This window comes from Bos grunniens, chromosome 25, assembly GCF_055505025.1.
Source record: "Bos grunniens cultivar Pamir isolate PY7600 chromosome 25, Bosgru_T2T1.0, whole genome shotgun sequence".
NCBI lineage: Eukaryota > Metazoa > Chordata > Mammalia > Artiodactyla > Bovidae > Bos > Bos grunniens.
The window spans coordinates 6,821,134-6,845,205 of NC_141189.1; the positions used below are offsets into that span (position 1 = coordinate 6,821,134).

The 24,072-nt window shown below is 55.2% G+C and overlaps 3 protein-coding genes and 3 long non-coding RNA genes across 23 annotated transcripts; 3 read left to right on the plus strand and 3 right to left on the minus strand.

The window, feature by feature from the left end:
* Positions 1-254: 254 nt before the first annotated feature.
* LOC147344877 (uncharacterized) lies at positions 255-4,103 on the minus strand. Its single transcript, XR_015154363.1, has 5 exons — positions 3,965-4,103; positions 2,427-2,515; positions 2,253-2,354; positions 1,945-2,011; positions 255-445 (listed from the first exon to the last, which is right to left on the minus strand). It is a non-coding gene; the product is annotated as an uncharacterized LOC147344877 (long non-coding RNA).
* On the plus strand, positions 1,520-10,560 carry FBXO24 (F-box protein 24). The gene is made up of 10 exons (XM_086374217.1): positions 1,520-1,726; positions 1,975-2,076; positions 2,197-2,380; positions 3,351-3,589; positions 3,842-4,076; positions 5,510-5,668; positions 5,941-6,062; positions 6,330-6,461; positions 9,429-9,599; positions 9,938-10,560. The coding sequence occupies exons 1-10, from the start codon at positions 1,655-1,657 to the stop codon at positions 10,298-10,300; spliced, it is 1,779 nt and encodes a 592-aa protein (XP_086230343.1). The 5' UTR covers positions 1,520-1,654; the 3' UTR covers positions 10,301-10,560.
* On the minus strand, positions 8,546-12,529 carry LOC147344879 (uncharacterized). Of its 2 annotated transcripts, none has more exons than XR_015154364.1 (3): positions 12,398-12,529; positions 11,916-12,016; positions 8,546-8,869 (listed from the first exon to the last, which is right to left on the minus strand). It is a non-coding gene; the product is annotated as an uncharacterized LOC147344879 (long non-coding RNA). The 2 variants fall into 2 exon arrangements; XR_015154365.1 differs by having other exon boundaries at positions 8,546-8,872.
* On the plus strand, positions 11,415-16,762 carry PCOLCE (procollagen C-endopeptidase enhancer). Of its 3 annotated transcripts, XM_086374204.1 has the most exons (10): positions 11,415-11,608; positions 12,454-12,562; positions 12,963-13,221; positions 13,419-13,493; positions 14,079-14,203; positions 14,726-14,862; positions 15,204-15,439; positions 15,685-15,762; positions 15,894-16,064; positions 16,207-16,762. In XM_086374204.1, the coding sequence occupies exons 1-10, from the start codon at positions 11,511-11,513 to the stop codon at positions 16,347-16,349; spliced, it is 1,431 nt and encodes a 476-aa protein (XP_086230330.1). In that variant the 5' UTR covers positions 11,415-11,510; the 3' UTR covers positions 16,350-16,762. The 3 variants fall into 3 exon arrangements, with proteins under 3 accessions (XP_086230330.1, XP_086230332.1, XP_086230331.1); XM_086374206.1 differs by lacking the exon at positions 15,894-16,064; XM_086374205.1 differs by lacking the exon at positions 13,419-13,493.
* A 594-nt stretch (positions 16,763-17,356) lies between these two features.
* Positions 17,357-18,230, minus strand: LOC147344881 (uncharacterized). The gene is made up of 2 exons (XR_015154366.1): positions 17,916-18,230; positions 17,357-17,689 (listed from the first exon to the last, which is right to left on the minus strand). It is a non-coding gene; the product is annotated as an uncharacterized LOC147344881 (long non-coding RNA).
* Positions 17,952-20,724, plus strand: MOSPD3 (motile sperm domain containing 3). 15 transcript variants are annotated; one of them, XR_015154357.1, is made up of 7 exons: positions 17,952-18,056; positions 18,503-18,770; positions 19,000-19,075; positions 19,291-19,520; positions 20,016-20,147; positions 20,231-20,395; positions 20,507-20,724. XR_015154357.1 is itself a non-coding variant. In XM_086374215.1 (6 exons), the coding sequence occupies exons 2-6, from the start codon at positions 18,566-18,568 to the stop codon at positions 20,536-20,538; spliced, it is 708 nt and encodes a 235-aa protein (XP_086230341.1). In that variant the 5' UTR covers positions 17,952-18,056; positions 18,503-18,565; the 3' UTR covers positions 20,539-20,724. The 15 variants fall into 15 exon arrangements, 4 of the variants coding, with proteins under 4 accessions (XP_086230341.1, XP_086230342.1, XP_086230338.1 ...); XR_015154358.1 differs by having other exon boundaries at positions 18,047-18,186; XR_015154356.1 differs by lacking the exon at positions 17,952-18,056 and adding an exon at positions 18,180-18,315.
* The last annotated feature ends 3,348 nt before the right edge of the window (positions 20,725-24,072 follow it).

The window sequence follows — 24,072 nt, forward strand, 5'->3', positions numbered from 1 at the left end:
GGGCCCCCCGACAATCTGGAGTCCGAGCCGACCAGTGGCTTCCTAGGGGCTGGAGATACCCAGCTCAACTCCTGGAGGAAGGGTTAGGGAAGACCCGGAAAGCCTCGAAAATACGCCCGGGCTATCCCGCTGCCCAAAGGAGCGTGCCTGGCTGGGCAGAAATTGTGATGATCAAACCTACGGGATTAGTCTAGAAGGGACCACCCTCACCTAGAAGAAGTCCTCCGTTTTACAAACGAGGAAATAAACGGAGGGAAGTTGATGAGAAGTTGTCAAGAGAAAACAGCAAGTTACTAACAGCTCGCACTGGAAGCCAGGCTTCTCCCTGCATCAGCTTTTGCGTTGGGCTTTTTTTCTGTTCGCCTCTCTTCTTTGGCTTCCAAGGTGAAACGGAGTGGATAAAGAGGACCCAGATGCAAGAGGAAGCTGTCTATACTTGTACCGTCTGCTGAGAGATATTAACATCCTGTTAGGTGGCATAAGGACCTAGTATAATCCACTTAATTGGTTAACAGTTGCCTAGCCACAGTAGCTGAAGAATCTCTCCCATAAGTCACAACTCAGATGTTGACATTCCGAGACATTTATTGAATTATTAGAATTCCATCCTATGTGTCTCAAACTAGGTGTTTACTGATCCCCCTAAGTAAGGGAGTTGGATTGGATGGTTGACAGTCTACTAACACAGAAAACGAATGAGTCTATAATACTGTGCAGCTGAGAGCTGGTTGTCCAGGCCTAAATTCTTCAGCGTTGCTGGGACAGACAGCCACTCCTTGGATGTATAGGTGCAGATCTTCTGTCCCCCTACATGGACAGATGCAGCCCCAGCTCCTGCTGCTTCTCATCCATGTCATCCCCCTCTGCCCATAAGACTAAGTTAATAGCTTAGACTCTGGGAGATATACTGAGCTTTCAGAGTAAATCTATTCCTTTCTTCCACCTTAATATGTTGCCCTTCATGCATGCAACCATGTTACTGTCCCCAGGAAAGAAGTCTACTTTTGGATGTGTTCTTCATGAGAAAAGAGTAGTGTTTGTGCTCAGCTGTGGCCGCTGTCATCTGATGCATGCTGTCATGAGATTAATGGTCTAATTAACAGGGTCACCTTTCCCCCTCGCCTGTCGAACTGAGTTTATACTTTTATATATATATATATATATATATATATATATATATATATATATATATATATTCTTGAGCTACAAATCCCCTGGTGGCTCTTAACTGCTAAGATATGAAGAATTCACCAGTGCTTCTCTTGCTAAAAGGGCATCAAGTGAAAAAAACACCCTGAAAGGAAAGGCCTCATCTACCAGTAGCTCACACTATACTTCTCCTGTCCAATGCATATCCCATGAGCCCCTGGGTGGCCAGAACTGAGCTAGAACCAAGGAGCTGAGAGAAAATCCCAGGCAAGCTTGGGGAAAAATAGGTCACAGTGGCTGGGTAGTGAGGTCACAGAGAGAGGTTTGTCTGCCCCAGACTCCATAGGGGAGGAGCCTAGCAGGGCGAGGGGCCCCAGAAAGTCCCCCAAGCCCAGGCAGGGGACATGGTGTGGGAAAGGCAGCAGGGACGGGGGCCAGGGAGCTGAGTACGGGGGGCCGAGGGGCCCGGAGAGATGAGGGCAGGAGCAGGGAGGGGGCAGTCAGGATGGTGAGGAGAAGCCGGAGCCGGAAGCTGCAAAAATTGACCGGGCTGTGCAGACGGGAGGAGGGGCTCAGGGTGAGGGGGGAGGGCGGCGAGGCAAAGGGGGGGCAGCAAGATGGCAGCCGGAGGTCAGGGGAGGAGTTGGACGAGGAGCCAGGCAGACAGGGAGGGGTAACCCACGGACCCAGAGGAAAAAGATGGCAGGCTCTGACAGCACAGAGCTGGGAGTCAGAGCAATGGGCCCCCCCAAATAGCAGTTAATAAGTAAGAGAAGGGAGAAAGAGAGGCATGACCTTCATGTGTGCCCCCTTCTCCTTGGGCAGGTAAAGCGGAGCTGCCCTTCATGTGGCCTTTCAGAACCTGGGGGTGAAGAGAAGAAGGGACGAGGAAACCCTGTTTCTGTTCAGTTGTTCCCCCCAGAGCTGGTGAGTCCTTGGGGGTGGGGGGGTTGGTGCTAAGAATAAAGGAACCGGGGGGCAGGAGAGCTGGAGAGGGGGTTGCCCCCTGACCCCTGCTTTCCCCGTCCTGCCCCCCAACCCCCGCAGGTGGAGCACATCATCTCATTCCTCCCAGTGAGAGATGTGGTCGCTCTCGGCCAGACCTGCCACTACTTCCACCAAGTGTGCGATGCCGAGAGCGTGTGGAGACGCATCTGTCACCGGCTCAGTCCTCGCCTTCGAGAGCAGGGTTCTGGGGTCCGACCCTGGAAGAGAGCTGCCATTCTGAACTGTACACCTTCCCCCAAAACCTCTAGTTCTCTCTGCCTCTGTCCTACCTTATCCTGGGGTCCCTCCTGCTCCATAAAGTGGTCTGATGACCTCAGTATTCCCAGCCATCTTCCAGGACCCCTTTCTCTGCAAGAAACTTATTAGATTGAAACACACTTCAGCAAGATCTTACTCCAAGTCTCTAGAGCTGCTCTCAGAGAGTGTCACCCAGAGCCCCCACTCCTTCTAGCATCCCTGCCAAGTTGCCCACCACATTCAAACACTTCCACATTTCGCCTTCAGACATCCTCCTCTCCCAACACCTGGAGTTTTCCCTCCTCTAAACCAGGATTTCTCAACCTGATCCCTAATAAAACTTGGGGACAAATAATTCTTTGAAGTCGGGTGAGGGGGCTGTCCTCTGCATTTGTGGGATGTTTACCAATTTCCCTCATCTCCACCCACTAGATACCAATAGCACCTCCCTGAGCTGTGACAGCCAATGTCTGTTGAGGGACAAAAATCACCCCCAGGTTGAGAAATATGCTCTAACCTCCAATCCAATAACTTCATCTCACACACCAGAGTGAAGGGAGATCCAGGTAGCACATCCAGAGCTAGGGACAAGGGAGGGCTACCAGCTTTTCCCAGTCATTCCTTTTCACTTCTCTTTCTACTTTTCTATGAATTCTTGTTAAGTCCTTTGATGTCTCCACTTCAATGCAAGTTTGGACCAAAGAAGTCCATACACTTAGCAGCATGTGTATGGCCCTGGGCTGAGGTCAGGCAGAGAATTTTAGTTCAGACATGGGGCGTAATTTCAGGTATCTTCTGAGCATTGCACAGGCCCTTTGAAAGGGGTCGTTCCCCTGGCATGGGGATGGGGAGGAGCTAAACACCCATCCACTGAGAAACCTAGTTTGCCCAAGCTCTGATTCATCTCCCTTGTGCCTTCCTGAGCCTTTAAATTTCCCTCTCTCTGTCTTCTCCAGACACAAAGGGCCTGTATTTCCAGGCATTTGGGGGCCGCCGCCGCTGTCTCAGCAAGAGTGTAGCTCCCCAGCTAGCCCATGGCTACCGCCGCTTCCTGCCCACCAAGGACCACGTCTTCATTCTTGACTACGCAGGGACCCTCTTCTTCCTCAAAAATGCCCTGGTCTCCTCCACCCTTGGCCAGATCCAGTGGAAGCGGGCCTGCCGCTACGTTGTGTTGTGTCGTGGAGCCAAGGACGTGAGTAACAGGACCCGGGCAGCCGAGACCCTATCTTTCCTCTGGGTCCCCAGGGCCACACCAGTCCCGAGCTGGCATCCTCAGGACAGCGCCCTCCTATACCAGGAACCTGAAACCAAGTCCGCATTTCCCAGCCCCGCACCCACGTATCTCATCACCTACCCCCGGATCCAGCTGCCCCAGCCTCATCCCACTGCAAGGTTCTAGATCCCGGGCACCTTCTTCTTGTCCCACTGTTGTCTTTTCCTACAGTTTGCCTCCGACCCGAGATGTGACACAGTTTACCGCAAATACCTCTACGTGTTGGCCACTCGGGAGCAGCCGGGAGTGGTGGGCACGACCAGCAGCCGGGCCTGCGACTGTGTCGAGGTGTACCTGCAGTCCAGCGGGCAGCGGGTCTTCAAGATGACCTTCCACCACTCCATGAGCTTCAAGCAGATTGTGCTGGTTGGTCAGGAGACGCAGCGGGCCTTGCTTCTCCTCACAGGTGAGGCTTAAAGCAACTTGTTTACATATTATTTTCCTACAGAGTCTTCAGGACCCATAGCAGAAGGTGGGGGGAGAGGGGCACCTCGTCCTGGTGTCGAACCAAGTATCTGCTTTGATCTCTCTGCTAGTCTAGGATTCTAGGTAACATGTCATAGGAATAAAGGGCCCTGCTGCAAAAAATGGTTTGGAAACCACTGTTCTAGTGAACACCTGATTTATTTTTATTTTTTTGCTGGTCTGCATGGCATGTGGGGGGCTTCCCTTGAGCTCAGTCGGTAAAGAATATGCCTGCAGTGCAGAAGACCCAGGTTCGATCCCTGGGTTGGGAAGATCCTTTGGAGAAGGAAATGGCAACCCACTGCAGTATCCTTGCCTGGAAAATCTCATGGATAGAGGAGCCTGGTGGACTGCAGTCCATGGGGTCGCAAAGAGTCAGGCTCAACTGAGCAACCAACACTTCCTTACTGATGGCATGTGGGATCTTAGTTCCCCAACCAGAGAATGAACGTGGGGCCAAGGCAGTGAAAATGCCGGGTCCTGACCACTGGACCACTAGGGAACTCCACTACTTTATTTTTTTGGCCACACCCCATGCTTGTGGGATCGTAGTAACCCCAACTCGGGATTGAACCCACACCGCTTGCATTGGAAGGTGGAACCTTAACCACTGAACCACCAGGGAAGTCCCTGCACTGATTTTTAAAATTCTAAGCATCCCAACCTCCACCAGGCACTGTACTTTATACCTGAACTACCCCCGTCTTTTTCTCAGTGTTCCCCAGATTTGACCACACTCCCGAGCCCCCAGACCTGAGACCTTCTGGACTTCTTTTTTTTTTGGCCATGCCTCACAACTTGTGAAGTTGAACCCGGGTACCCTGCCATGGAATCACAGAGTCCTAACCACCAGGGAACACTCCCCCCTCCCCTCTGCCCTTCTGGACTTCTTAATGCTAGGCAGAGCCCTGAATCCCCAGACATCATTCTTCCCAACCAGGAATCAAATTAGATTCCACCAAATCCACCTGCTAGGTTTTCTCTCCACTTGTCCCTCACACTGAAGAACTCCCCTGGTTGATTTTCAGTGGTGAGAGCTGGAGGCCGGGGAACTTGAAGTCACCCCCCCCATCACCGCTCCTTGCTTCTTCTCTACACTTTTCCCTCCAGCCCACTCTAGGGCAGTAAATGTTTTGTCTTGTTAGGGCTTAGGGAGTCTCTTGAGAAGTCAATGGAGTTCCCTGGTGGCCTAGTGGTTAGGATTCGGCACTTTGGGTGTGGCGAGTCCAGGTTCCATCCCTGGTCCAGGAACCATCCGGCATGCCGCACAGCACGGCATCAACAAATAACATTTTTATTTAAAAAGAAGTCAATGTGGCTATTGGAGGGTCCCTTCCCCCACACAGTTGTCTGCCTCCTTGTCCCCTCCCCCAGAAGAAGGAAAGATCTACTCTTTGGTCGTGAATGAGACCCAGCTGGATCAACCACGCTCCTACACGGTTCAGCTGGCCCTGAGAAAGGTGTCCCGTTGCCTTCCTCACCTGCGTGTGGCCTGCATGGCTTCCAACCAGAGCAGTACTCTCTACATCACAGGTAAGAAAGACAACTATCTTCCTGCTTCTCCAGACCCCAACCTTGGACAGACCTTCCAGATACAGAGCCCTCCCTTATCGTTATTCCAGCTCGGCAGGGGATCCATAGGGCATCCTAGTCAAAACAGGTGTTTAAGTTCCCAGACATCATAGCTGGTGCATTTCTAATGGGTGTGAGACTCCCCAGAACTTGCACCTTTCATCACAGATAGGGCCTGATCCCTAGGACATGGGTGCCCAAAGCCGCTGAGCTGAGGGCTCCCGACCCCCCAGACCAGGGGGGAGTGTATTTTGAGGTGCATACCCCAGGGGTGTATCGTGATCTCTTTGGGACCCTTCAAGCGTTTGACCCCCTGGACCAGCAGATGCCGCTTGCACTCTCACTGCCTGCCAAGGTAGGATCCTCGGGAGGGCAGGGGCGGGCAGGGCAGACCAGGGGCGGGGGCGCTTAGGGGACTGCAAGGTACTGAAGGTCTGAACTATGAGCAGGAATCAAATGATTGATCAGGGATGGAAAGGGGACCTGTGAGAGGGGTGGCATGGAAGGCGCAACTGGAAGCGATCAGCTGGGGAGGGCAGGTCAGCAGTGGGGAGACTCTGGAGCTCAGAGTTCCTCCAAAGACAACTGAACACTCACTTTGCCTTTCTGCCTTACTTCATAGATCCTATTCTGTGCTCTTGGCTACAATCACCTTGGCCTGGTGGATGAATTTGGCCGAATCTTTATGCAGGGAAATAATAGATATGGGCAGCTGGGAACAGGGGACAAAATGGACAGAGGGGAACCCACACAGGTGAGCATCCTGCCTCCCCCTTTTCCCTAATTCCCTGACCCCTGGATCTATCTCCACGCCTCTAATTTCCATAGAATCCACTTCTTAAAAAATACTGTATTTATTTATTCGGCTGCGCTGGGTCTTAGTTGCAGCGTGTGGGATCTTTCAATCGAAGCACGTAGGATCTAGTTCCTTGACCAGGAATCAAACCCAGGCCCCCTGCATTGGGAGCACGGAGTCTTGGGCACTGGACCACCAGGGAAGTCCCAGAATCCATTTTCTAATCCCTAGGAAGTCAACCAGTTTGTAATGCTTGTGCTACTGTTGCGTGTCTCACCCAGGTTGGCACCACGAGGTGAACTTTGTGTGGCTCGTGCTGTTAGGGCAGTAGGAGTTTAGTGACATGAGGAGACCTGGGTGGGCTGAAGTAACTCGAGGAGCTAAGATGTGAGCATCTCAGTGGGTTAGAGAGGATTCGGGTGGGTACCGGGAAAGGCATCCTATGTAACGGTGGGGGGGGCGGGGCGGTGGGGACACAGCTTGCGCATCCCTGGGAAGGTGGAAAGACTGACCTGACTGGAGCAGTGTTTTGGGATTCAGCAGCTACAAGGTGGTATTAAGGTGGTATTGTGTTTGTTGCTCAGTCGTGTCTGACTCTTTGCGACCCTGTAATCTGTAGCCTGCCAGGCTCTTCTGTCCATGGAATTCTCCAGGCAAGAATACTGCACTTAGTAGCCATTCCCTTCTCCAGGGGATCTTCCTGACCCAGGGATCAAACCTGGGTCTCCTGCATTGCAGGCTGATTCTTTACCATCTGAGCCACCAGGGAAGCCCTATAGGTGGACACAAGCCTACAGAAGTGTTGCTTTGGGAAAGAGCAGTTGTGGGTTCTGGAGCAGGAGAAGACAACCCCCCTGGATGATTGAGACTGGGTCACCTTGCCAGAGGGCACAGTGAGAGGCCCCCCAGAAGCTGTTGAGGGACACTCAGGCTTGAGACAAGGGATTAGGACTGGCACAGTGGGAGCAGGAACAGAGAGGAATGGAGATGTGAGGTGTTTTAAAAGAAAATGAACAGCCTCTGGAAAGTAATTACATACGAGGGCAGCAGGGCAGGATATAGTTGGCCCTGGAAATGGACAGTATCACAAGTAAACACGTCAGTTGGAGAGGAATGCTGGTTTCAGGGGAGAAAGTGAATTTAGCCTTTTTTTTTTTCAATGAAGAGTAAAACACTGAAATAGAAACGTCTAGCTGATTCCAAGTTGGAACAAAGTTGAAATGACAAAAGTAGAGATAAGGGGAGCAAAGCTGCGTGGTAGCCACCATTGTGGGCAGAGGGATTGAAACTTGTCTCAGAGACACACCCTCAAATGGGTACACCCTCAAATCTCATGGGTACAGAAAGTTTCGCCCAGGAGGGGGTGATTAATAGTGACAGTGATAATGCAGGAATATACTCCCTGACATGGAAAGATGGTTGTGTCTTTTTTTTGGCAGGGGTGCTGCATACATTATGCGGACTTCTCAGGTGCTTCAGTGGTAAAGAATCCGCCTGCAGTGCGGGACACGTGGGAAATGGCAGTTTCCATCCCTGGGTTGGGAAGATCCCCTGGAGGAGGAAATGGCAACCCACTCCAATATTCTTGCCTGAAAAATCCCATGGACAGAGGAGCCTGGTGGGCTACAGTCCGTGGGGTCGCAAGTGTTGGACACAAACAAGCATGCACGCACAGCACAGGTTATGCAGGATCTGACCTGCCCAGGGATTAGACCCATCTGCCCTGCAGTGGAAGCACAGAATCTTAACCACTGCACCACCAGGGAAGTCCCAGTTGTGCCATACGTTGTGTGTGTGTGAATACATATAGATATATATGGCATATCTATCTATCTATATAGAGCTGCATCAGGTCTTAGTTGCAAATCACAGGATCTTTGGTCTTCATTGCAGCATGGAGGATCTTTAATTGCAGCATGTGGCATCTAGTTCCCTGACCAGGGATCCAACCCGCCCCTGCATTGGGAATGCAGAGTCTTAGCCACTGGACCACCAGGGAAGTTCCCATACTTTTAAGAGGAAAAAAAAAAATCAAGAAATGGTTTACACAGCACAATCCCATTTTTGTTTAAAAATATACAGCTTGTGTATGTATATTTATAGAGGCAACACTGAGGAAGAATGCCCAGCAAGAGGTTAATAAAAGGCGGTGGGGCTTCTCGCAGTGATAATATTTTATAATTTTTCCTATAAACTTTCCTATAGTGGCCATAAATTATGTATCTACATTATCACAATTAAAGCGCTCAGTCTCAGGAGCGAGCATGCAGGAGAGGCCCTGGGATTTGCCTGCTGGGAGGTCCAGTGCCTTAGGAGAGAAGTCCCAGCATAGTAGGAAGTCAGATCACAGAAGCTTCAGGTGAGACCTGCTGTGCAAAGAACAAGAAGAGGCCCACCTCAGACTGATTATATAGCCAGTCTTGCCGCCTAAAACAGAGGTCAGAAGCAGCAGGAGTCGGGTGGAAGTGTTTTTCCAGAACAGTGTGGCCATTTTGAAAGGTAATGATATGACAGACTGAAAATGCTAGAGATGGAAGGAAGGAGTCCGTGGAAGGCAGCCCTTCCTGGAATGGCACAGGGATAGAGAGGCTCTTTCTTCCCCCTCGAGGCTGGAAGGCAGAACAGAGACTGGATAGGCGAAGGCCTGGGGGTGAGACCAGGATGCAGACAGCAGGCCCTGGCCTTGGGCAGGAAGCCTGTTTTCCAGGGAGCGGAGAGGAGGAAGCAACAGCTGTGCTAGCGCTTCTGTGCTCAGACTAGGGCTGCCGGAGAACCGAGGAGGAGTCATGCTGCCTGTCCGGGGACGGGGAGGCTGTTCTCCGGCCCATCTCCTCCCTCCCCTCGTTTCCCTAGACTGCCCTGAGCCCTTCTGTCACCCTAGTCCCTTGGCGTTCCCCACTTAGGGACCACCCCCTGTGCCCTCAGGTCCATTATCTCCAGCGCCCCATCGCCCTGTGGTGCGGCCTCAACCACTCCCTGGTGCTGAGCCAGGGCTCGGACTTCAGCAAGGAGCTGCTGGGTTGTGGCTGCGGGGCCGGAGGCCGCCTCCCCGGCTGGCCTAAGGGCAGCGCCTCTTTCGTCAAGCTCCACATCAAGGTCAGAGCCCAGGTTCCGACAAGTGGGCAAGAGGGGAGGGCAGGAGCCATCAGGCCCAGGGGGACTGGAGCTGGGGATCCCACCAGGACCCAGGGACCCCACTTCCCAGCACCGCCCACTTCCCTTTCCAGCAGTGTACCATGGTTCCTGGCTCTCCCCCTGAGCTGATCCTGCTGGCCCTCTCTGACCTCACACGACCCTGGGGCTCAGCCAGCCAGCTCACTTGCTGGCTCCGGGCTGGTCTGAGTGGGAGGAACACAACAGCTGGGGCTTCCAGGGAACCCCGTCCTGGGCACCCCCCCCACCTGCTCAGCCACGCCCTGTCTCCTCTCCCCCAGGTCCCTTTGTGCGCCTGCTCTCTCTGCTCCACCAGAGAGTGCCTCTACATGCTGTCCAGCCACGACATTGAGCACCACCCAGCCTACCGGGACCTACCAGCCAGCAAGGCAGTGGGGACCCCTGAGCCCAGCCTGGGGGCTGGAGCACCCCAGGACCCTGGTGGGGTGGCCTGGGCCTGTGAGGAGTACCTCAGCCAGATCCACAACTGCCCCACACTGCAGGACCGCATGGAGAAGATGAAGGAGATCGTGGGCTGGATGCCCTTGATGGCGGCACAGAAGGATTTCTTTTGGGAGGCGCTGGATATGCTGCAGAGGGCTGCTGGAGGGGCTGGCCAAGGCCCCCCACCCCCTGAAAGCTGACCCCTCCTCTCCTAGTCTCACCCCCTGGAGGGAGAGTGTGGCCTGGGCCAGGGGCTAAGGAGAGCTGGAGTGGTAGCAACAAACATGGTGTGCGCACGCGCGTGGGGAGGGGATGCAGGGGGGTGGGGCCTGCTAGACATGCCAGGGTGGGCAGGGAATGGTTTTGTAAGATGTTCAGGGGGCTGCCCAGGAGGGGCCCCCAACCTGACTATCATGGACGAAAGATTTGATTGACAAATAGAATAAAAGGCTGAATCGAGGCCTGGTTTGGAACCCTGGGGCCTGGGAGGAACCTGGGGGTGGGGGTGGGGTGCAGAGTAGAAGCAGCTCAGGCTGTCAGTTCCTGCATCCATCAGCTTCCTCTCCTCTCCAGCCCCTACTTGGTTCTGCCACTTGGATCCTCCATCCACCAGACTGTGCAAGTCGCTTCCTTCTGACTCCATCCCAGAGCAGCCAGCCACCCCCAACCACTCTCCTCCTGCTTTCCTTCCAGATCTGAGCTTACACGTTGTCCTTTCCCTTATTTTCTACTCCATCCTCCCCTTCCTCCATAAAGAAGACACTCCCTTTGCCCACATACCATGCCTCCGACCCCCTACCCATACCTCCAAGTATTTGAGAAAGAAGATGGGTAAGCAACATTCTTTCTCTGTGGCCTGGTCTGGCCCTTGGAGGGAGAGGACAGTAAACATTTGAAGTTGAAAATAAGCTGGAGCCACGGGGTGGTCAGGAAGTGAGTGATTAGAGGTTGGGAGTCCAGAGAAGGACTTCCTCTGGGTGCTGAGGAAGTGGGAATGGGGAGGTGCACGGGGTGGGCTGGAGGGTCCACAGGAAGGACCCCAAGCTGTGCTGGAAGGATGCTTGGGCTCTGGACAGAGCAGGGTTGCTGAAGACATTCCTGGACCGCCTGGATTATGCTGAGAGCCTGATGCTCGCTCTGCCCTTCATTGCTCCACCCCCGCCCCACTAGGTCAGTATTTGTGTGTCCTGGACCTAGAGAGGCCCCTGGACTCGCCACTGTCCCGGCTCTTCTCTCCCTGTCCCGCCTTCCCCGCTGCCCGCCCCACTGGCCAGTCCCCACGCCCACACGCCCGAGGCTGCCTCATCTGGCACTGATTATCCGCGCTGCTGCTGCCGCTGCTGCTGCTGCACTCAGCCGCTGCCTCTGTCTTGAAGACCCCAGCACTTCTCTCCACCCCCGCCCCTGGCCATGCTGCCTGCTGCCACAGCCTCCCTCTTGGGGCCCCTCCTCACTGCCTGGGCTCTGCTGCTGCCTTTCACCCATGGCCAGACCCCCAACTACACCAGGTAGGTCTCTTGGCACCTTCCAGATGGCTTGAGTGAGCTTCAAATCCCTAATTCCAGGCGGGGGAAGGGGTTATCCCTGTAGATCTGGTGGCTTCTTTTGCTAACAACCGCCCCCCCCCCCCCCCCCCGCCACCGCCACATCTCCCTACCCTTCTCTGGCCCCCAAGTCCTCCTTCCCTGCTGCCAGACCAGTGTTTCCTGTGGGTCACCACTGCTCCCCATTCCTCCACCATCCATCCTCTCCGCATCGATCTAGACCCTTGGCCCCCCCTCATGGAACCTGAGAGCACCAAGACCTTGAACTTGCCTGGTGGCTGGACGTCAGGATTCCAGGAGGGAACTGAAGATGGTGGGGGGAAGAGGGGAGCGCAAGGGAGAGATTTGGGAGTCAGACACTCAAGCTGTTAGCTGGAAGTAGAGAAGGGCAAAGGTTGGGAGCGCAGGGCCCTGGCTGCCTCATCCCCCACCCCTTCCCAACCCACCCCCTGTCATGGCCTCCTGTCTGTGTCCACATCTGGAAGTAGTTAGGCGGCTCCTGTCCTTACTGCCAGGCAGGGTGGGGGGGGGGCGGTGGAGAATGAGGGGAGGATTCCCGGAATTCCTGTTGGGGTGGGGGGTAGGGACTCTGAGGGGCTGGAGGGACAACCAAGTGGCTGGCCTGCTTTCCCTGATCCTCTGCTGGAGTGTTTCCCACCGCAGTCCTGTTCGGGCTGGCCGAGGCCGCCTCGGATCCCTTGGGCCTTCCTCCCCCATTCCCCTGGCTCCCTGCGCACCTCCCATCCTCATTACCTCCTCGCCTCTCCAGCACACCCCCACTCAGAGCTGACCTCTCTTCTGTTCTCCAGACCCGTGTTCCTGTGCGGAGGGGATGTGACTGGGGAGTCGGGTTACGTGGCAAGTGAGGGTTTCCCCAACCTCTACCCTCCCAATAAGGAGTGCATCTGGACAATAACGGTGAGAAGGCCCTTGTGGCCACTCTTCCCTCCTCCAAGTGTCTGAGGCCTGGGTCCAGGCAGCCAAAGGCCAGACTGCTAAGGGAATTCCCTCCCTGCCAAGTCCCACCATTTCTCCCTGGGGAAGTCCCAGCCCCCTCCCCTCTGGTCAGTGCCCACAATACCACGTGGCAAGTGACCTCACACCTTAATGCAGAGCCTGCTTGTCCATTCCCACCTTCATCCACACCCGCTCTGGTCTCTCCACAGACCTCATTTGGGTCTTGGTGCAGTCATGCACCATCAGACTGGCCCTTTTAGGCCCAGTCTCTGTAGGAAACGCTTGGGGGAAAGAGAGGTGCCCTCTGCCTGGTGGTGTTTGGCCTGACTTTGCAGGACCCTGCCCCTGTCCCCACCGTCAGGTCCCTAAGAGCCAGACTGTGTCCCTCTCCTTCCGAGTCTTTGACCTGGAGCAGCACCCCAGCTGCCGGTACGATGCTCTGGAGATCTTTGCCGGGTCTGGAACCTCGGGCCAGCAACTCGGACGCTTCTGCGGGACCTTCCGACCCGCGCCTGTAGTCGCCTCCGGCAACCAGGTGACCCTGAGGATGAGATCGGACGAGGGCACGGGAGGACGAGGCTTCCTGCTCTGGTACAGCGGGCGGGCCACCTCCGGCACTGGTGAGACCTCCCTCACCTCCGCCGCCCCCCTCTCCTGGCCCCGCCCCCGGCGCAGGCCCCACCCCAGCCTTAACCTCCACCCCAAGAGCCTGGGGCCCCCATGATCTCCCTTACCCTTCTTCCTCACTAACTGCCCCTTCAGTCCCTCCTCCCCGTCTTCTCTCCCTCCTCCCGCTCCCACCCACCCCCTCTTCCAGGGCCCCCCCCAGGCGCGAGGCGGAAATGGGTCACCGACCCGCGGGTGGAATGGGCGGCCTGGGGTTACTGGGACGGTGAGTAACGCCCGCCCCCGTCCGCAATCGGGCTCCCTCTGATGGGCGCGGGGGGCACCCCCGGGCTGGGGGACTAGGTTCCCCCCGACCCGGAGCCCCCTACACCCAGCCCGGGGGCTCCCGATTGCGGTCCCATCACCCCCCCCTGGCGGCAGAAGTCTCCTTAAAATCTTTAAGGCGGGGACTTCCCCAGAGGGGCCTCGGGGCTGTGCCCCAATTTGAGGGCACCCTCACAGCAAGGGGACTTCCAGCCGTGATGGGGACTTTTCTGCCGGGCCGGGGAGATGGGATCTCCCAGGGGAAGAGGAGCAATGTGGCCTCGGGTCAGGGGGAGGGGCAAGAAGGGAGCGGGTCCAGTCAGTTCCTCCCCACTCTTCCACCGCCCGCCTGGGCGCCCATTGGTCCAAAACCTCCCCGAGCCCCGCTCGGCCAAGCCCCATCTCTGCTAACCTTCCCCCCTTCTTTCCTCTCCCTCCTCTCGCCCCCTCCTCCTGAGACCCAGACATCTGAGCTTTCTGCACGGTCTCCTCCAGCTGACGAGGGTCTCCACCGCCCCCCACCCCCACTCCTTTCTCCCCTCCCCAGAGCACCAATTTTGCGGGGGGCGGCTGGAGAAGGCCCAGGGAACCCTGACCACGCCCAACTGGCCCGAGTCCGATTACCCCCCTGGCATCAGCTGTTCCTGGCACATCATCGCGCCCCCGGACCAGGTACTGACCCCCTGCCCCGGTTGCCCTCGGGGACCCGGGCGGCGCCCTCCAGCATGCAGACTGCAAAAGATTTACTGAACATCGACAATGTCCCCAGCACTGAGCTTGCCATGGTGGGGAGCACAAACAGACCCAGACCTGCTCGCACCCAAACAAAACATGTAAAATCACAACTGTGAGGAGCCTTACGAGAGCGAGGTACCCGATGTTGATATATAAACGGATTCGTGCGTGTGTGTATGTGATGGTGACGCTGGAGGTAGACTCTGGGTCTTTTCCTTGAGAATGAGCCAGGGCTTGGCCTTGCGGACTGCGGCGATGGAGGGTTCCGGTGAATGTGTGTGTTCCTCCGAGCCGCGGTGTGAATGCATTAAGAGGTGGGTTCCAGGGCCCGCGGGCGATGAGACAGGAGGCCCCGGCGAGCGGCCCGGAGGCGGCGGCGGGGTGGAGGAGGTGAGAACTCCGCACCCTCCCGCCACCCGGGGTCCCCCTGCGCAGCCTCCGCCTCTGCCCCGCCGCCAGGTGATCTCACTGACCTTCGGCAAGTTTGACCTGGAGCCCGACTCCTACTGCCGCTACGACTCTGTCAGCGTGTTCAACGGACCCGTGAGCGACGACGCCAAGCGGCTGGGAAAGTTCTGCGGCGACACAGTCCCGGGGTGAGGGGGCGCCACCTGGGTGGGCGACGGCGTCGGGGCGTCTCTACAGCCCCAGGTGCGGTAGCCCGGGGCTCCCCGCGGCCGGCGGGAGGGGCGGGGCTTAGCTGAAGCCGCGGGCGGCCTACGCGTCCGCCCCAAACCGGGTGGGCGGAGCAGATAGCGGCCCAGGCCGAGGCTTGGCGCCAGGCCTGGGGTCCTTGGATCACGAGGCCAGTGGAGCTTGCGAAATCGAGAAGCTGATGCAGCTAGCCGTGGGGCAAGGGTCAAAAGGCCGCCGGCCAGGGCAGGGAGCAGGATGCGCTACCCGCCTGACACCTCCCCCGATGCCCCGCCGCCCGCAGTTCCATCACCTCCGAAGGGAACGAGCTCCTCGTCCAGTTCGTCTCGGACCTCAGCGTCACGGCCGACGGCTTCTCGGCCTCCTACAGGACCCAGCCTCGGGGCGCCACCGAAGGAGTCCCAGGGGAGGTCGGCTTGGGCCCCAAGCCCGGAGCCGGGCCCAAAGTCAAGCCTGAAGTCCCACCTGAAGAGAAATCCAAAGCCGCACCTAAGGCAGAAGCAACTCCGGTGGGCCCGGGTGAGTCTGGAAAGGGAGAGGAAGCGACGCAGGCCTCAGGGAGCTGCATCAGACAGAGTTCCTTCCTGCGCCCATTCATACAGCACCCACGAGCGCTGCTTCTGTGCTAAGGACGGGCACTGGGTGCTGGGACCCAAAGCTGGATAGAGCTCTGAAAAAGTTCAGTGAGGCTTTTGTGGGGAAAGTGGTTCTTCCTCCCTGCTGGGTAGGTTGCCCTCCACTAAGGGTGCGCCCTCCCCCGCCAGATGCACCCAGTGTCACCTGCCCAAAGCAGTGCCGGAGGACAGGCACCCTGCAGAGCCACTTCTGTAACAGCGACCTGGGTAAGAAGCCCGTCCCCCAGCTCTGCCCTTCCAGCGCCTATAACCGCTCCTGTCCCCAAAGCTCTCCCCCAACTTCTGGTTCCAGCCCTGCCCTGGCCTCCAGTTTCACCTCTCGCCCCTCTCTCCCACAGTGGTGACAGGAATGATTAAGTCCATGGTGCGGGGCCCAGGGGAGGGTCTCACAGCAACTGTCAATGTCACTGGTGTTTACAAAACCGGAGGCCTGGACCTGCCCTCTCCACCCACGGACACCCTCCTGAAGTTTTATGTGCCCTGCAAGCAGTGCCCCCCCATGAAGAAAGGTAACGGAGATGTGGAACTGTAGAGGGAGACTGAGCCTCATGAAAACGATGGAGGTGGCAGAACCTGAGGGACTGGGGTGAGGCGATATTTCTATAAACTCTCAGTTACACAGATCCTCAGTCCCTCTCTCCCCTTCCCTAGGAATCAGTTACCTGCTGATGGGCCAGGTGGACAAGAACAGAGGTCCCATCCTTCCTCCAGAGAGCTTCGTGGTTCTCCACCGGCCCACCCAGCACCAGATCCTCACCAACCTCAGCAGGAAGTGCCCCTCCAAGCCTGTTTAGGCTGCTCGGGTCTCAGGCCTGAGCCCAAGCCAACCTCCACACCCTGGCCCTAGGGGACCCTTTTCTTATTCAAATAAATGTTTCTAGATTGAGGAAGGGGTCACATTTCCATTTCTATGGTTTTGGTGCTCTTGGAGGATTTGTTTTCATTCCTTCTTTCAACTCAAGGGTTACTACAGGGAAGAATGTAAATTGAATCTTGTCACCCCTTTGCTCAAAATTCTCCCATATTCTACACACACACACAAAATGGCAACTATTAATATGCAGAGGTGATGGATATGTAAATTAGCTTGACTGTGGCAATCTTTTCACAATGTATACATATATCAAAATGTCCAGTTGTACATCTTAAATATATACAATTTTTATATGTCAAAGATATCTCAATAAAGCTGTTTTAAAAAAACAAATTAAGGGAATTCCCTGGCGGTCCAGTGATTAAGACTCTGCACTTTTACTGCCGAGGGCCCGAGTTCAATCCCTGGTCAGGGAATTAAGATCCTATAAGCCACGTGGCACAGTCAAAAAAAAAAAAAAAATTAAAATAACTCTGCCATAGTTTCCCATTAGTCTCAGCATAGAATCTGAAGTCCTACTATGGGCTCTGAGGCTCTAGGTGATCTGTGTCCTCTCTCTCACCTCCTCTCATCTCTGAGTATTATCTCCCATTCAGCCTCTTCCATCACACTGGCCCGTTGGCCATTTCTAGTACACATTTGCTTCCAGGTTTTGCTCTTGCTGTTCCCTAGATCTGGAATTCTCCACAGACATCTTGTGGTCCACTTCCTACCTTCAATCAGATCTCAGCTCAGAAGTTCATCTTAGTCACTCACTCATTTGTTCATTCCAAATGTCAGGGACTGTTTCAGGTGCCAAAAATACAACAAAACAGAGTCCCAGCTCTTGTGAAGAGGAGAGCACATTCTACCTGAACAGAGATAAACTAAACACCGAGGTCAAGTAGCTATAGGAGTGCTATGAACGAAGAACACAAAAGCATGATAAGAGGAAGGCAAAGGGAGATTCTATATTTGACAGGGTGCAGAGAAGACTTTCAGGTAAGATTAACTTTGTTTTGCTCCACTGCTAACCAAGTGTGTGGCCTGGGGTGACATTCTTCACCTTGTTGAGATTGTTTCCTCGTCTGAGAGTGGAGTTGATTCGGTGGGATGATGTGAGCAGCAGGACTGAACCATAATTCCCTCTGCAAATATGATGAGCTCCGCGCAGTAAGGAATCAAGAGAAGTGCTGTGGGCATAGATCCGAGTCCAATGGGGAGCAACATTCAACTAGTACTGTAGAAAACTTTTGTTGCTGCGGAAGCTCTTAGGAGAGCCTGGGATTGAAGAGGAAAAAGGAAAGAGAGCTCCCTTGTGGGATGTGATTGTAGTGATTCGGACAGCCTCAAGGGTGGGAGGAAGGAACAAAGCCCGACTCCCATCTTCGCTCGGGCCCCTTTCCCTAGCCCGCCGCCCCACTTATTCCAGGGTTAGCGTTCTAGCCCGAAACGCTCGTCAAGGGTTACGTCACTGGAATCAAGCCAATCACCGCTTTAGGCGCACCAATCAGCGAACAGTCATAGTTGAGTCGAGGCCGCCCGGGCCAATGATAGAGACCGTACGGCGGAAGTGCAGGAACGGTCTCCCGGAAAGATGGCAGCCCTGGTCCGGCCACAGGTTGATTGGCAGGTGCTGTGACCGGAGGTGAGCTTCCGAGCCCGACGGAAGCCCAACAAGCTCAGGAAGTGATCGGAGGCCCAGATACAGGACAGCAAGAGGCGGAAAGAGCAGCTCCGGAAGAGGCCGCGGCGGCCGGCGGAATCGGGCCTCGGAGGCAGGGGGCGGGTGCCCCGGGCGCCCGGAAGGGGCGGGGATTATGGAGATCAGGAACTAAGACGGAAGACTAGGGCCTGGGCTGGGAGGCGCGAGGGGCCGGGTTTCCCGGGTGGGCGTGACCCTCGAGGTAGGGCTTGGGGGCGGGGCTTAAGGGGACCCAGGGCGCTGCTGGGGGAGAAGGGTTTGGGGGACCTGGGCCTGGTCTGCTGGGGGGGCCTTATCTAGCGGGGTTCTGAGGCGGCGGCGGCGGCGGAATCACCCCACGCCCTGCTTTACGGTCTCATCCCGTTCTCTTCGCCCCTCTCACCCCTCAGCTTTATACTCCAGGCCCCGTCCCCTGAGCTCTGCCCTCGGATGTTCCACCGCCCAGAGCTTGCATGCGCCGTGGGGCGCCCCAGGACCAGGAGCTGGTGGGTCCGGGGGCTCCTGGGCGGGGGTCCCGGGGCGCCCCTCCTCCCTCGGGACCTGTTGTCCCGGTCCTCGTCTTTCCCCCGGATCTAGTATTCAGGGCGGACCAACGGAGCGGACCCCGGCAGCTGCTGACCCTCTATAACCCCACGGGAGCAGTGCTTCGCTTCCGAGGTGAAGGGGATGGGCGCCTCATACTCGGGATGTGGGGACTGGCGGCAATAGGCTGGGGAGCTGGGTGGGCTGGAGGAGTCAGATGAGTACGGTTGACTGTCCGGCCTTGGCAGAATGGAAGGGTCAAGTCCAGTCCTAGGGTAGAAGGCTGGGGGGACTCCATGGGCGAGGCTTGTGCAGGATTCTCTGAGGCAGTAGTCGATCGATCTCTCTGTGCCTTTTCCCCCAGTGCTGTGCACAGCACCTGCCAAATACACAGTGTTTGACGCGGAAGGATACGTGAAGCCCCAGTCCTGCATTGACATGTGAGTGAGCGGGTGGGGAGGCTGATGAAAGCCAGTGGTCGCTGCCAGCTTTCTCTGATTTACCCTGCTGTGACTTTGGTCTCAGAGCTGGTGCTCTTCAGCCTGTTTTTCCCCACCCTCTGTCTGCATCCCTAAGGGGGAGTTTCCTGGGAGGGTGGGGCCTGGATTCACTTGGATCACTGCCCCTCAATGGGCCTCTCTTTTCTCCGGACCAGTGTGATTCGCCACGTGGCCCCCCATCCCAGGAACTATGATGTCCAGGATCGCTTCCGCATTGAGCTCTCTGAGGAGGGAACAGAGGGCCGAGTGGTGGGGCGCAAGGACATCACCTCGGTTCTGAGGGCCCCAGCGTACCCCCTTGAGCTTCAGGGACAGTCTGACCCAACGCCCCACCCAGAGCCTCATTCCTGGACAGCATCATCCACAGCCCAGCCCTTCCCAGAGAGTGAGTTTGGGGATGGGAATTCTTGAGTTCTTTGGGGGGGGGGGGGACCTAGCATGACCTAAGAGGTGAGTTCGTTTGGAGTAGAAGAGGTTTTTTTGTTGTTGTCGTTGTTCTGGGTTTTTGTGGGGTTTTTGGTGCCCCTTCTGGACTTGCAGACTCTTAATTCCCGGACCAGGTATGGAACACAGGGTCCTGGAAGTGAGCGCAGAGTCCTAACCAGTGGACCGCCAGGGAATTCCCTTCCGGTTCAACCTTTTGCTTTTTGATAGTAACATTTCTAAGAGTTAAGATTTTATATCAGGTTAGGGGAAAAGCAGACTTCGCAGTTTCCTTGGTTTCTGGCCTCCACCTAGAGAGAAAAACTCTTCCTTTAGCTCTAACTCCAGTACTTCCCATCCTGTGTCAGCTCAGTTCAGTTCAATAAGAAATGCGGGTTGAGCAATTACGTACTATGCTGTGTTCTATGGGAGAGAGAGGTCCCTGCCTGACACACAGGTACACGGGAGCCAGTAATCAAGGCAGAGCTGAAGAGCGGAAAATGATGAGGGACCAGAGGGGAGAGGGTTTCTTGCGCTGTGGGGACAGGGGCTCCAGGGAGAAGAGGACGCTTCCAGTGTCCACCGAAAAGTGGGTACACCTTCCACCTTCAGCCTCCTCCCTGGGCCGACCAGGAGTGGAGGCTGGAGCTCTTGACAGCCCTTGTTCCCCAGACCCTCACCCGCAACTGGCCACCAGCTCCTTCCTCCTCTTCTTGCTGATGGGCACAGTCTCTGTGGCCTTCCTGCTGCTCCCGCTCCAGGATGAACTTGGCAGCCAGCTGCCCCAGATCCTTCACGTCTCCCTGGGACAAAAGTTGGTGGCAGCCTACGTCTTAGGTGAGCCCAGTGGATCCAGGCCCAGAGAGAGGAGAGTGGGGGCTAGAAAGAGGGTATACAGAGCCAGCAGGCTCTACACACGACCTTGCTCTTTCTTCCTCCCCTCTCCAGGGCTCCTCACCATGGTGTTCCTCCGGACCTGAGCTCTGCTCCACCTCCACGCCGCTTCCCGGGGCCAGGACGTGGACGTGGATGTGGACGTGCAACAGCCACTGTGATGTTCATAATCTCCTCTCAACTCCTGCTTCCTTCTTCCTGCCCATCTCCCCCCAGACTTAGGGATTTGTTATCTTTTTCCAAGTTGAATCAAATAAATTTGTAAAACTGAACTGAGAAATATGTAAGAAACACGCCCCCATCTTCCCATGTCATTCCTCCAGTTCCTCCTACTTCCTCCTAGAGGCCCTTTGAGGATTTAAAAGACCTAGGTTGAGGCCTGAAGAAGGAAATAGCAACCCACTCCAGTACTCTTGCCTGGAAAATCCCATGGGTGGAGGAGCCTAGTAGGCTGCAGTCCATGGGGTCACTGGGAGTCGGACACGACTGAGCGACGTCACTTTCACTTGTCACTTTCATGCATTGGAGAAGGAAATGGCAACCCACTCCAGTGTTCTTGCCTGGAGAATCCCAGGGACGGGGAAGTCTGGTGGGCTGCCGTCTATGGGGTCCCACAGAGTCGGACACAACTGAAGCGACTTAGCAGCAGTAGCAGCAGGTCGAGGCCTGGTGCTGCGCCAAAAAAACCACGTGATCTCGAGCAAGCCATTTAATTTCTCGGAGCTTCAGTTTATGCCTGTAAAATGAGGGAATTGGGAAAGTTTATTCTTAAGATTCCTTTTAACTCTGTCTTAAGGAGAGGATCGTGTTGCTAAGCCAGCATGTTGTTGTTCGTTCACTGTTGTGTCCTACTCTTTGCGACCCCATGGGTGGCAGGACACCAGGCTTCCCTTGTCCTTCACCATCTCCCGAAGTTTGCTCAAACTTATGTCTGTTGTGTCGATGATGCCATCCAGCCATCTTATCCTCTGTCGCCCCCTTCCCCTCCTGCCCTCAGTCTTTCCCTGCATCAGGGTCTTTTCCAATGCCAAAGCTGAAAAGAAGCAGACACATATACCACCTATTCCCACCTGCCGTCGAACTCAGGTATCACCATCTTAAGGCATCAGAGCCTCTTGCCAGGCTTGCCGGGAGGCTTTCCTTCCCCAGAATCCTCTTCTGCCTTTTTGTCTCTTTCTCTGCTTTTATTTTGTCTCTTCTTTGACCTCAGCCCCTGAGGCTAAGAAACATCAAGGTCCCTGACAAGATGGGGGGAAGTGGCACTGCCTGACATAAACTTCAGCCTAACCAGGCGGGGAAAGTGAAGGCAATGGAAAAAAAAGCTGCTTGAAAGGCAGGCTTCCAGCCCTCCTTCAGATGCAAGGCGATAGGGGAGGAGGGGAAGAAGGACAGCCAGTGACACTGGCAGATAGATCCTTGATTGGGAACAAAAATCAGCAAGATAACGTGCAGACAGACTCGGTCTGCTATGCTGCTAGAAGGTTATCAGTTGCTCCAGCTTTGGTTTGGAGGCCTTGGGAGCTGCCCCACTGCCCCGGGGGGCCTCGTCCTTCCCACACCCAGAGCAGGGTTCAGTGACATGTGAGTCTGATTCTGTGCAGAAGGTGGCAGCTTGTGTCTAGGATGTGAGCAGGGCTCTCCCCACGGCCCAGCAAACCCCTCACCAAACCATTCACACTGGCCTGGCTGTGCCCAGGACCCCCAAAAGGCATTTGAGGTATCACACTTGAATGAGCTTGCTGGTATCTGCTGAGAAAAGGCCTTGCTGCAAGTGAGATCCGGTGGGAGGGGCTTGGAACACTTTTTTAAAGCAGATTTCTTAGAAAACAATGCTGAGTTGGTGGCAATTGGAGTGGGTGGGTATTAGTTTCCAGTGGCTGTTGTAACAGTTTATCACAAACTATTGGCTTAAAACAACAGAAATTAATTCTCTTATGGTTCTGGGGGTCTGAACTCCAAGATGAATCTTCTGGGTATAAAATCAAGATGTCCCCAGATCTGGTTCCTTCTGGAGGCACCGGGGAGGATGTTTCCTTGGCTTTTCTAGCTTCTAGAAGCCATCTGCATTCCTTGGATGGTGACCCCTTCTTCTATCTTTAAAGCCAAGAGAAAAAATTCTAACATATGATCATTGTTTTAAGTCACTTAAAAAAAAAAGCCAGGAGTATAGCATCTTCAAGTCTCTGATTCTGACCCTCTGCTTCTGTTGTCACATTTCCTTTATCTCTGATCCTCCTGCCTCCTTTAATAAGAACGCTAGTGATGGGCTTCCCAGGTGGCTCTGGTAAAGAATCTGCCTGCCAACACAGGAGACACGGGTTCAATCCCTGGTCCAGGAAGTTCCCACATGTTGCGGAGCAACTGCGCCAGTGCACCACAACTACTGAGCCCCCATGCTGCAACTACTGAAGCCCTCGCACCTAGAGCCTGTGCTTCACGAGAGAAGCCACCGCAATGAGAAGTCCGGGCACCGCAACTAGAGAGTAGTCCCCACTCACCATAACTAGGGGAAAGCACTCACAGCAATGAAGACCCAACACAGCCGAAAAAATAAAAGAGAGAACCTTTGTGATTAAGTCCCCAGTCCCACCTCTAGCATATCACTCTAGATTTGGTGGCTTAAAAACCAGAAATTAGTTTTTTTCACAGTTCTGGAGGCTGGTGTCTGAGATCAAGGTGTCGGCAGGTTTGGTTTTTCCTGACGCCTCTCTCCTTGGCGTGCAGACGTCCCCCTCCCTGGGTCCTCACATGGCCTTTCCCCTCTGAGCACACCATCCCACGTCTCTCCTTGCATCCGGTTTCCTCTTCTTTCAAGGACATCAGTCAGATTGGATTAGGCCCATTCTGATGGCCCTGTTTTAACTTAATCGCTTCTTTCAAGGCCCTCAAAAACATTCTGAGGCACTAGATTAAGGTTTCAACATATGAATTTGCACTCTCCATCTCAAAATCCTCATTTCATCACACCTGCAAAGTCCTTTTTGTCATGTAAGGCGATGTTCGTTTACAGATTTCGGGCCTTAGGATGGGGACCGTTTTATCCAGGCCTACCTACCTGTCTACCAACAGGAGCAAATGGACAAGGTGGAGAGGGCCGAGAGACAACTTTGGGAAATTTGTTCCGGATGGTATGTCAGGGAAGCAAGGAGTCAAGGAGGCTTCTGACCCCTGGTCTAGGCTCCTGAGAGTCCACAAAGTCAGACTCAGGGGCTAAGGAGGGCGCAGCTTCATCCTGGAACCTAGGGGCATCTTGAGTTGTAACTCAAGAAGCCTTTACTTCCCAGCCTGTGAGAAGCAGGCTAGGACCTCTCACACCATCCTGGGAACAAAAGAGGATGAGGAGCCTGAGAGACAGGCCCTAGGATTTATGGAGCTGCCGGAAAATGAGAACCAGGGCCGCAGCCTCCCGAGCCCACGGTTAAAGCTAAAAGGGTGCCAGCAGCACCTGGAATTTCCTGCCCTCCTGCAGCTTCCTCCTCACTGTTCAACGAGGGGCCACAGGGGACCCTGGAGGGGAGAGAGGTCCCAGGCTGGGCCACTCTAGGCTGTGTAGCCATGGCAGTCTCACAAGGCTATGCTCCAAAGGGGCCACCGTACTTGGGAGTTAGTGCTCTGCAGTC

Bases quoted from the DNA above. Each gene is read 5' to 3' on its own strand.
- FBXO24 (XM_086374217.1), top strand. From the start codon at position 1,655: ATGGTGAGGAGAAGCCGGAGCCGGAAGCTGCAAAAATTGACCGGGCTG. The intron at 3,590-3,841 runs GTGAGTAACAGG...CTTTTCCTACAG, and splicing joins TGTGTCGTGGAGCCAAGGAC to TTTGCCTCCGACCCGAGATG. The intron at 6,462-9,428 runs GTGAGCATCCTG...CTGTGCCCTCAG, and splicing joins ACAGAGGGGAACCCACACAG to GTCCATTATCTCCAGCGCCC.
- PCOLCE (XM_086374204.1), top strand. From the start codon at position 11,511: ATGCTGCCTGCTGCCACAGCCTCCCTCTTGGGGCCCCTCCTCACTGCC. The intron at 13,494-14,078 runs GTGAGTAACGCC...TCCCCTCCCCAG, and splicing joins GGCCTGGGGTTACTGGGACG to AGCACCAATTTTGCGGGGGG. The intron at 15,763-15,893 runs GTAAGAAGCCCG...TCTCTCCCACAG, and splicing joins CTTCTGTAACAGCGACCTGG to TGGTGACAGGAATGATTAAG.
- MOSPD3 (XM_086374215.1), top strand. From the start codon at position 18,566: ATGCGCCGTGGGGCGCCCCAGGACCAGGAGCTGGTGGGTCCGGGGGCT. The intron at 18,771-18,999 runs GTGAAGGGGATG...CTTTTCCCCCAG, and splicing joins AGCAGTGCTTCGCTTCCGAG to TGCTGTGCACAGCACCTGCC. The intron at 20,396-20,506 runs GTGAGCCCAGTG...TCCCCTCTCCAG, and splicing joins GGTGGCAGCCTACGTCTTAG to GGCTCCTCACCATGGTGTTC.